Source organism: Epinephelus fuscoguttatus, linkage group LG19 (genome assembly GCF_011397635.1).
Source record: "Epinephelus fuscoguttatus linkage group LG19, E.fuscoguttatus.final_Chr_v1".
Classification (NCBI taxonomy): domain Eukaryota; kingdom Metazoa; phylum Chordata; class Actinopteri; order Perciformes; family Serranidae; genus Epinephelus; species Epinephelus fuscoguttatus.
This window is the reverse complement of record NC_064770.1, coordinates 20,428,201-20,439,506: the sequence shown is the minus strand read 5'-3', so window position 1 is coordinate 20,439,506 and position 11,306 is coordinate 20,428,201. Positions and strand designations below refer to the sequence as shown.

The following is an 11,306-nucleotide window of genomic DNA, read 5'->3' as shown; positions in this document are numbered from 1 at the left end:
AGACCCAGAGGATGACAGTGTGTCAGAGTCTCTTGCTCGAACAGTTACAAAACAATCCATTGTTGCTTACAAGACTGTCCATACATTTGAAATGATAATACAGCTAATTAGCCAATATGTGGAAAAAGAGCTGCTATTTTCAGACATATTTTCATTTTATTAAAAAACATCCATCTATCCATCATTTTCATCTGCTTATCTGGGACCAGGTCACAAGGGCAGCACTCTAAAAAACAAACAAAAAACATTAAATTTATCAAATCATGCAGTAATTTTGCGGCCCCCTGAAGACCCCTGAAGACACGTGACCTAAAGGTCAGGGACTCCTTGTTGAGTAAAAAATTATATGAACTGATTAGAATTTGGTGGTCAAAGGTCAGTGTGACCTCACAAACCCATTTGTGGCCATAACTCAGTAATTCATACACTAATTAGAGCAAAATTTGACCAAATGTCGAACAGGATAAAATTATAACGTGATGACATTTTGTATCCAAGAGGTCAAAGGTCAACTTGACTTTGACAACATAATTTTCTGCAAAAACATTTTTTTCCAGCTGTTATTCAACCACTATAACTCGGGAACAGAAGCGATTGTATAGATCCTCTGTGTTGTTGGCTGGAAGATGTGTGTGAAGTATACACATGTAGACATCGCTGATATTAGCAGTGCACAATAATATTTGCACGTCATTGATATTGGCCGATATTGGCTTTAAAATTATCTATTAGAATTGGCCAACATTCTTTTTGTTATTTTGCTTAATGGTGGGTCATCACAATAAGAGTATGTATGTGTAATATGATGTTAATTCCACTACAGATGAGACTTGATGATCACTAAAATTAAGTGGGGAAAAAGTGGGTATATCAATATCTGTATCTATTTAATGAATAGTAACATACCTGCATATCAGATATCGGCAACAAGTCCAATATGGTGCAGCCCTACCTGATACATCACAATTTTTATTTATTTATTTATATATTTTTTGGTCTCCAAATCTCATCTATCCCCACTCTCCACCTCTCATCCTTTTTACATTGTGTGACAGAGAGCAGAGAACCTTTGCCCAGTTCCCAATATTCAGATGAAAATATGCTTCAGTTACATTTTGTAGGTTTACAGTGTAAAATATAAACACACACAAGAAAGAACATTGTTAAAAATCTAGCGCTGCCTTTTTTTTTTGCCTGTAGATGTTGCACATCACCATGTCTACATTAGCACCACAGGTTGGACTGGTACTACAACTTCTGGTACTGTGGGTGTTGACTGGGTCTGATTTTGAGTGCTTTGCCTCCATGACACTGAGTGCCTGCTCAGTGGATTGTTTTATTTTGAAGGTATTAGTATGGCTGATATGTATATGTGTGGTTAGTAAGTGTTAGTATGGTATTATGTATGTTGGCCTCTCAATACATCCATGGTGTAGGCATGGATTGTGTGTAATCCATTTTTACTGTCAGTGGTTGTAATGCAATGTAGTTCCTCACTGTGACCACAAGAGGTCAGAGGACACTCATGACTCTGAACACAACCAGCTCAACCTGCTCAACCCCATCGGACAATATGCCAACGCTGATACATCCAGCAAATAATTTCTATGCAATAGAACTCTCTATTAATCCACTTATTATCAATATTGATGTTTCAGTTGTTATTACTAATAATCACAGTAATAGTACATCTGCATAAGCATTAAGCAAAGCGTCTATTGTGGTGTTGCCGTTCCTCACTGTGACCACTGGAGGGCAGTGAACACTAATTTGACACCCGAAATAATAACAGCACATATACACGCACAAATACAAATAAAGAATAATAAGTGGCAATGTTACAAGAAAATGACATCAAATTAAAAAGGAAAAAATAGAAAAAACAGGGGTACATCCATACAGAGAGAAAGATATATTCAGTCAGAAGATTTTTGGGGAAAAATAGTATAATTTTCCTCAGGCTTATTACTTTTTTTTTGTTTTTTTGTTTTTTTTAATAAACTGAGTTATCTGAGAAAAGCCTTCAATTATACGAGTTAAGGTAAAATTAGAGAATTAATTAAAGAAAATTAATTAGTTATTATCTAGATTATCATAACAATCATTTTACACCGGCCTCAAGACAGAAACAAAAGCATATGAAGACTTCTGGTAAAAACTTTTAAAATAAAAGTAACACTAATAGACAGTAATAAATAAATGTTTGGTAATTTCAGGAAAAAAGCCCATAGTTGTGGTTATGAATATCCTTACTGTTAATTTAATTTTTATTCATTCATTCATTTATATATATATATATATATATATATATATATATATATATATATATATATATTTAAAATAAGAATAGACAATTTGTTTTATTTTTTATTTTTTAAGCCCAGGATTTAATAATCTGTCATTATCTTCATTCATGCATTAAAGCCCAAAAGGATATTGTTATTAAAAATGCAAGGCTATATATATTTTTGGATACATAATACACCATCATTTATTAGTGGATTATATTTTGTATTATCAATCTGAGTCTTAAACGTAAATAAAGCTGACAAATAAATGTAATGTAGTAAAAAGTACAGTAGTTGAAGAGGAGTAAAAATATAAAGCATTAAAATGAAAATATTAAACTACAGGAAATTCATAATCAATCTAAGAAATCACTTTAATGGTAAATAGGATACCAGCGTGTATAAACGTGCATCAAAATAAAGCTTGTTCATTAAAAAGCATAAAGCTTATAATTAGGGCTGGCTCAGGCTTGCCCTGTACCAGCCCCTAATTAGGCTGACTTAGGCCTAGTCTGCCAGGGGACCCCCCTATAATACACCGGGCACCTTCTCTTCTTCTTCTTCTTCTTCTTCTTCTTCTTCTTCTTCTCTCTCTCTCTCTCTCTCTCTCTCGTATTCTATTACTGCATCTTGCTAACTCGGCCATTCTGGATGTCACTAACTCGGCTTCTTCTCCGGAGCCTTTGTGCTCCACTGTCTCTCAGATTAACTCATATTGCAGCGGTGCCTGGACAGCGTGACGTGTGTGGTTGTGCTGCTGCCGTGGTCCTGCCAGATGCCTCCTGCTGCTGCTGCCATCATTAGTCATTAGTCATACTTCTACTGTTATTATACACATGACTATTGTCACACATGTATACTGCCAGATATTAATACATACTTTCAACATATTGTACCACAGTAGCCAGAACTATAACTATAATATTATTACTTTCAACAATGTTGCTGTAAGCTACTGTCATTACCTGCATTTCTCTCTCTCTCTCTCTCTCTTTCTCTCTCTCTCTCTCTGTCTCATTGTGTCATGTGGATTACTGTTAATTTGTTATGCTGATCTGTTCTGTACGACATCTATTGCACGTCTGTCCGTCCTGGAAGAGGGATCCCTCTTCAGTTGCTCTTCCTGAGGTTTCTACCGTTTTTTTTCCCCCGTTAAAGGGTTTTTTTGGGGGAGTTTTTCCTTATCCGCTGCGAGGGTCATAAGGACAGAGGGATGTCGTATGCTGTAAAGCCCTGTGAGGCAAATTGTGATTCGTGATATTGGGCTGTATAAATAAAATTGATTGAATTGATTGATTGATTGAAAAAAAAAAAAATTTAAAAAAAAATTTTTAGGATCCCCCCTGGACCCCCCACAGAGGTCCGGACTGAGCCCCCAGTGTTCCCAAATCATAGAAACGCCCTTGCCCTCAGTCAGAGGTTTTTTATGCTGCGCTGCCTTCAGGTGCTCCTCCTAAATGACTATTCCTGTTCGCGTTTCTTGCGAAAGCCCTTTTATGTATTTAACGTTATTGTCATTGTGTTGGTATGTCATTTGCGTAGGCTACTTCACGTGTAGCTCCGAGAATTTGGGACTCAAACAGAGCTAACTGTAAAGAGTTAATAAAAACACATCCGGTTTGAGTTGAAACTAGTTGAGTAATATCTCAAATTTCAGTAAGATTATGAGGATGGTTCCTCAAAGCGACATTTCTTCTTTAAAGCCACAGAAAGGGAACAACCGACCGCGTTTCTGGGTTTTCCGACACTCCCGGCTGCAGCTGGAGGCAGCACGGCTACCTGTCTGTCGGGTCCAGCTGATCTGAGTGAGATGATTCACAGAGGCGTCGACCTGTGTGGACAAACAGAGCCGCTCACAGACCGTGTGTGTGTTTCATCTAATGGAGGCGACCAGCTCCAGTTTCATGTGGGACCTGTCTGGATGGAGGAGACTCTAAAACCGGTGGTAGGTCTCAAATAATTTAACACTTCTTCTGTAGAAAGTCTGAAAATGTGCTCGACGCGTGAGTTTCGTTCAGAGATGAGAGATAACCAGTATCAGCAGCACGTTAAACTGCATGCTGGAACACGTCACACCAGTTTAAAGTGTTTTATATATTACGCGTGTTATGTCTCTTATTTTTAAAATGTTTTTGCCCTAGAATGAAGAGTAAAACTGTCTTGAATTGTTTTGTTTGTTAGCCAAATAATCCTCTGCCATGTGGTGTCAGCTGCTCAGATCTTAGAGTGTGCTGCTTTGGTCTGTCTTACAATACACACTGGGCATGTTTGAGGTTGTGGGCTGGTCGTTGGACAAAACCAGCACTTGAAGGGGTGTCACTTTTTGGGGGGGGGGGGCCAGGGCTGGCCCTAGGCACTTATGGGTGCCCCAAGCAGGATGTGGTTAAGCACACACACACACACACACACACACACACACACACACACCAAAACACTTTAGGTACAGTATCTTTGGAACCAAAAGTGACCCTTCAGACATGGTGCCTAGACCCTAGTGTTTCCACTGCAAACAGTACTGTTACATGCGGGCAGGTTGTTGTCACTCACTACTCCGTCCAGCTCTCACTGTATTTCCTCATTATTGGTGACACAGATGGAAGTCTGCACCTCGTCCACAGAACAAGGCTGCAAGTCGACATTTTCTTCACAAAATAGAACAGGCTGCAGTGAAAGTCTCACTCCATGGGATATTTAAAAATAGCGGGTCGTGCATTTAGTCCTCCTGAGGCAAGCTCAGGGGTTTAGTGTTGCTGTAGCCCACAGGAACGACGCTCTGCAACACTTTCTTTTTCTCTGAGTGAGGATTGAGATACATACTGTTCACATAACCTGCCTGAAGATCCACTCATTACTAAAAGACTATGTCATATAAAAACTAAAGTAATGGTCGAAGCTGTCACATTAAACTTTAAGGTGTGCTGATGGATTCACGTTGTCAACTCATGCGTTGAGTAACATTACAAGTGAATGTTACTCAATGCATGAGTAACACTTGTAATGTTACTCATGTGTTGAATAACATTACAAGTGAATGTTGCCGGCAGTCGGCCCAGTGAATTAAGTTACTTTTTCCACTCTGCAGCTGCTGTGAAAGGCAGCACAACATCCTTTCACTTTATAGTTGCAGTCTATAAATAAAACTCCTCGGTATGAGCAGTGGTTACACGAGCCTCAAAACAGCTACAACTCAGCCCTGAGCAGAGCGACCGTGCGCTACTGACCAATCAACAGACTGCAGTGTTCACAGCTCCACCTTTTAGTACCAGATCTGTGTGCTAGGTACCCCAACAGAGGGGGGACCAAACATGGGGACGGTTAGGAACGGTTCACTTGGTACCATCCACAACTTTTCACAGTGGAAACGGAAAAAAAATGTACCGAATTGTACTGAACCATACCTAATACTCTAATCCAGAGTGATCTGACCAGACTACATTCTCATATACAGTGCAGGGAAGTTCTTATCTCAGTTTTACATTTCCAACAGCTTCACTCTGTGGAGTTGTAACTAGAGTAGAGTAGAGTATGATAATATCTATGCAGTGCCTTATGTTGTACGAGTTTCCCCCTCACTTCTTTCACATACTAACCACATCCTGACACTAATATAACCATCTGTTACCATCACTGTCTTCCCTGAAGTCCCTTTGCTGACTCAGTTAAACAGAAGGAGACAGTGAGACCTTTTAGCAGCAACACTATGTTTAAACAACCTGCAGTAAATACGTATGATTTTTGTTTGTTTTTACGACAGTCCCAGGAGTGCTTGTCTTGCTGGGAAACTACTTCCTATTTTTAGCGTCACTGAGCTTGTTTTGTCACACGGCATGAAATGTTAAATTTATATTTAAATGTTATCTCATGTTCATTAAAAAACCTTCTAAACCTTAGTAACTCTAAATATTTCTGTAGATAGGGCCAGCTCTGTCTCTGGAGAACTGTGATGAGCATTTTTAACACTATTTCCTAACATTTTATAGAGACAGTTCACAAAGAGTTATGCGCCGGCTTTATCAAATCATCGCTGGCAATGAGGCAGTCTTAATAACAACACATCTCTGTTTCTGTGCGTGTGGCCTGAAGTCATGTTCCCTCTCTCTGCTGCTGATGAGTATCTCTACAGACACACTGAAACCACTTTGTTGAATGTTACGTTGACTAAAGCCACAGTTCAGTATAATAATCTATTCTTAAAACAGCAAAAATAGGATCTTTAGACTGTCTTGTGTTTCCATTTTCAGTGTATTATAACATTTGTAGCATCAGGCTGGCTCAGACCAGGGTCTGACAACAACACAGATGTGCTCCATTGACTCTCATTTTCAGGCTGGTTTTGTGGATTTGGAGCTAAATGTTGTGCCTGGGGCACGTTGTGTATTAATGATACTTGTTACCTGGAGAGGTTGGAAAAAGATCTACGTTTCTTCCTTGTTCCAAAACCAAAATCAAACCCTGCAAAGTGTAGGGTTAGCTAGCTAGCTACTGAAGATATAGCCTACTGAATGTAAACACATGCTGCTTTTGCTTTTTATGATTCTAACAGTGAAACAAAGACCGACCCTGTTCATCTGCACACACTGTGATGCCACACAGCTGGTTCAATATCAGCGAAGTTTCCCTTTATATTCATTGTCTTCTGTGGCGATTAGCAGTGATGTGGTGGTTCACTTTTACACTGTGATCTGTAGCCTACAGTTCGGCTTTAGCTTCTAACTATCTTTGTCTTTTTAACCTGTTGTTGCTGCTGAGTCAGTTTGACATCCTGGATATATCCTTCAAACACAGACTGTAGACCCTCTGTCTGCTTCTCTCTGCAATCACTGTTTTATTTCTCCAAAAACATGATAATCTTCTTGTGGTGTCACCATGAATTAAAAGCCTTATATTGATGCACTATAACGTGTTGTTGCACCTCCTGTAGAAGCAGGTACATATACTCACATGTCAGTTTTGTGTCCCCAGCTATGGCCATGGAGAGCAGTGTGTGGAGTCCCTGCGACTACAGCCACAATGTCACCTTCTTCTACAACCTGGTGGGTAAGAAGATCAGCGAAACGTGGTCGCCGCGGGACTTTTTTGTGATCGGACTGGGCTTGACAGTATGTCTCATCGTAGTCTTGGCCAACCTGATGGTGATGGTGGCCATCTTCATGAACCACCGCTTCCACTTCCCCATCTACTATCTCCTGGGCAACATGGCTGCGGCGGACCTGTTTGCTGGTATTGCCTACACCAACCTGATGTTGAACACGGGCCCCTGGACCAGAACACTCACCAAGGAGCAGTGGTACATCCGCGGGGCTTTGATTGACATCAGCCTGACAGCCTCTGTGGCCAACCTGCTGGCTGTTGCTGTGGAGCGCCACCAGAGTATCATCACCATGCAGCTGCACAGCAAGATGACCAAGCGACGCGTGGTGCTGCTGATAGTCGGCATTTGGGCTCTAAGCATCATGATGGGCCTGGTGCCCTCCACGTTTTGGAACTGCGAGTGTGATCTGGCTGACTGCTCCACCGTCGCTCCTCTCTACAGCCGCCGCTTCCTCATATTCTGGGCAGTTCTCAATCTGCTCATTTTCCTTATCATGGTGGCCATGTACACACGGATCTTTGTCTATGTGAGATACCAGACCTGTTACGCTGCTCAGCACACGTCGGAGACGTGGCACAGGCAGACTGTTATCAATCTGATGAAAACCATCTCCATGGTTCTGGGTGAGAGCTTGTTTGTGTTCGACCATCAACTGCTGGATGTTAGTTTTGGGTCAGAAGTTTGTAAGGTTTGGGTTTTAATTAACCACAAAATTAACAGAGGTAGCTCTGGCTCATTTTTAAAATGCACATCTACACTTTTTGTGCAAAATATTAGGGACTTATTTTTGTTTTACTTTGCTTTTCTTGCACATTTGCACAACTCACATTTTAGTTTTCTCACAACAAAAAATGTATCTGCTATTTAGTTTCTCAGAAGATAAGGTGTCAAGGCTTCCAGCACACCATTTCATGTAAAAAGAAACTGTGTATTAAAGGTATCAGTAGTCTTCTAAATGTGCCTTAACTCAAAGAGCGGTTTTTAAGTATTGCTACATGCGGCCTCCCACTTCCCCCAGAAACCAGTTCTGCAGCTGTCGCTTTGTTTGTTTGTCAGACCTCGTCTGATTACATGGGGTATATCATGTAAAAAAGCCGGTTAGGAATTTCCAGTGTAACACAAGTGAAATTGAAATGGCATTTCTCCTTGTAATCCACCTCTGATTGTTCAGGTGACTCACCTCCTGCAGGCAAATATTTTCTAACCGGCAGTTAAACTTGATATTAAGCAATCAAGGTACAAATGTTGCCTAATGTAGCTGCACTTTGAGGCTAACAGCTGTCATATCACATGGCTGTGTTTGTAGAAGGTTTAAACTGATTGTTGTTAACAATGCACATCTCTGCAGGCGCCTTCGTAATCTGCTGGATGCCCGGCCTCGTGACCCTCTTACTGGACGGGCTGCTGGGTAAAGCCAGCCACGCCAACGCCTACGAGAAGTTCTGTTTGGTGATAGCAGAGTGCAACTCTCTGGTCAACCCCATCATCTATTCCCTGCGGGATGACGAGATGCGGAGGACGTTCAAGAAGATCCTGTGCTGCCTGTGTCGGAGAGGTGGCGACCAGCAGAGGGAGCTGTCACCTGTCGAGGCTGACTCACCACTGCCAGAGGTACAGTCGTAGTACAACCTGTTAACTTTACAGCAGAGTTACTTAACTTGCTTTGCCTGGGGACCAATTTTGCAAAAAAAAACAAAAAAAACCAGGACGCTGTGGGCCAGGTCTGTGGGCCTAGGATTTGAGGTCAGTCAAGGCTTAGTCTGAACCTCTGTTGGGTCAGGGTGATCCTCTCCTGGGACTTTATTTTAATGCTTTTAATGCCAATCCCAAAATGGCTGAGAGGCCACTCGGCACCCTATCACGGGCCAAATCTGGCCCACAGGCCTTGAGTACCGTTGCTTGTTTCCCTCCAAGCACTTTAAAACAGGTGTCACTTTATTTACATCCGTACCTGTGGCCTAGATGAACAAAAAAGGCCCACATTCTGATTATTGCTTTTCTGTTACTCCCTCTCAGTGAGTCATGCAGGTTTTCAATCACCACACCAGTGCACACGCTGATTTCCAATGTAACATATCAGATACTTTGTACCTGGCACGAAAAGGAACCAGCCAATTCCCCTTCTTGATTTCTTTGTTTCATTTTGTTAAGCTTTGAGTCATGACTGCTTTTTTTTCATATTTGCAGAAACTGTCACAGTATCAACACGGCACTAAAGGAGACATAATTTGAAAAAAAACAAACAAACAAAAAAACCCCACATTCCTCTGCCTACTCTATTGCCTGGTAGTGCGTATAATGGCCTTACTGCATATTCATGAAAACAGCCAATCAAAGCTGAGGAGTCTCAAAGGCAGCTGTCAATCACTGCTCATGAATTTCAGAAAAAAACAAGGCAGTGCTGCTCAAATATACATTAAGATTGTTTTACTGCATTTCCCGTTTCTCACCTCAAATGTTTTCAGAAACATATTTTAGTGCACTGTTTGGTTGTAAAATGAGAAAGCCGATCCGGTCAGCTGTTTTCAACATGGCTGCCCAGTCACAAATTTTATTTACCAGCTAACCAGCACATCAAAATACGCTTCTGAGAACATCTGAGGTGAGAAATAGCAGAGTTACTGCCTCAAGCCAGGGAGTTCAAGTATCTTAGGGTCTTGTTCATGAGTGAGGGTAGGACGGAGCACGAGAGAGATCAGTGGTTTGGTGCAGCTTCCACAGTGATGAGGGCGTTGCGCCGGACAATCGTGGTAAAGAGAAGGCTGAGCCGGAAGGTCCATCTACCTCCCAACCCTCACCTATGGTCATGAGCTCTGGGTAGTGAAAGAAAGAATGAGATCGCGGACTAGCAGCCGAAATGAGTTTCCTCCATGGGGTGGCTGGGCTCAGCCTTAGAGATAGGGTAAGGAGCTCGGACATCTGGAGGGAGCTCGGAGTAGAGCCGCTGCTCCTTCACGTCGACAGGGTCAGTTGAGGTGGTTCAGGCATCTGATCAGGATGCTTCCTGGGCGCCTCCCGTTAAAGATGTCCCCGCACGTCCCACTGGTAGGAGGCACCGGGGCAGACCCAGAACACGCTGGAGGGATTACATATCTCGTCTGGCCTGGGAACACCTTGGGGTCCCCCTGGAGGAGCTGGAAAGCATTGCTGGGGAGAGGGACGTCTGGGGTGCTTTGCCCAGATAAGCAGATGAAAATGAATGGATGGAAATAGGCAATGCAGGGACAGAATCTTGATTCAGATTTGATCAGTGCTTCCTAGTTTGACAGTTCGGCTGCAGTTCATGAGCAGCGATTGACATGATTGACAGCTGTGTTACAGACCCCTCAACTCCTCCTCCTTTTGTTTGTCACTGTTAATTCTAGCAAATGCTATTAGAGACAGCAGGAAGAGGAGGAGGGACATGATTTTTTTCCACAGACTGTCTTGTCCAGTATTTCTTTTAGCAACAGTTTCAGCAAATATGTCAGTTATTTTCACAAAAGTTACCAAAAGAAAATGGCATCATAATTGAATTGCCTGGATTTCCCTGAAATTCAAACCAGACTTTTCCTTGATGTCCTCCTAATAAATTATGTTTCGTCAACAGGAAACTCTTGGCTGTGTGGAGAAGTCAGAAGATCAGGCCGTCTGTACAAACAGTAAAGAAGACGGCTGGACGCTGTCGGTGGTATGATGGCTGTAGGCCTGCAATTTAAAAAGACTTTTACTGCCATCTAACCAGCACAGACTGTGTAAATATATTTTGTATTTCTGTTGGACGTTAGTCAACTCCTGCCAATTGACCTCTCTTCTGTTTGCATTTCTGAATTGAATGAGAAAAAAAAAAAAAAAAAAGTATAAAGTTGCATTTTTCAAAAATGATTTTATCCATGTGGGACACGTTTTCATCTCTCATAGGACAGCGTATCCGCCATCTCGACGAG

The 11,306-nt window shown here is 41.8% G+C and overlaps 1 protein-coding gene across 1 annotated transcript; it reads left to right on the top strand.

Moving 5' to 3' along the window:
- The first annotated feature begins 3,893 nt into the window (after window positions 1-3,893).
- On the top strand, window positions 3,894-11,203 carry lpar2a (lysophosphatidic acid receptor 2a). The gene is made up of 4 exons (XM_049561854.1): window positions 3,894-4,233; window positions 7,251-8,003; window positions 8,729-8,991; window positions 10,970-11,203. The coding sequence occupies exons 2-4, from the start codon at window positions 7,253-7,255 to the stop codon at window positions 11,054-11,056; spliced, it is 1,101 nt and encodes a 366-aa protein (XP_049417811.1). The 5' UTR covers window positions 3,894-4,233; window positions 7,251-7,252; the 3' UTR covers window positions 11,057-11,203.
- The last annotated feature ends 103 nt before the right edge of the window (window positions 11,204-11,306 follow it).

What these genes read in the sequence shown, in the direction of transcription:
- lpar2a (XM_049561854.1), top strand. Translation starts at nt 7,253, where the DNA reads ATGGCCATGGAGAGCAGTGTGTGGAGTCCCTGCGACTACAGCCACAAT. An exon ending in AACCATCTCCATGGTTCTGG is followed by an intron (nt 8,004 to 8,728) that starts GTGAGAGCTTGT and finishes ACATCTCTGCAG; the next exon opens with GCGCCTTCGTAATCTGCTGG. An exon ending in CTGACTCACCACTGCCAGAG is followed by an intron (nt 8,992 to 10,969) that starts GTACAGTCGTAG and finishes TTTCGTCAACAG; the next exon opens with GAAACTCTTGGCTGTGTGGA.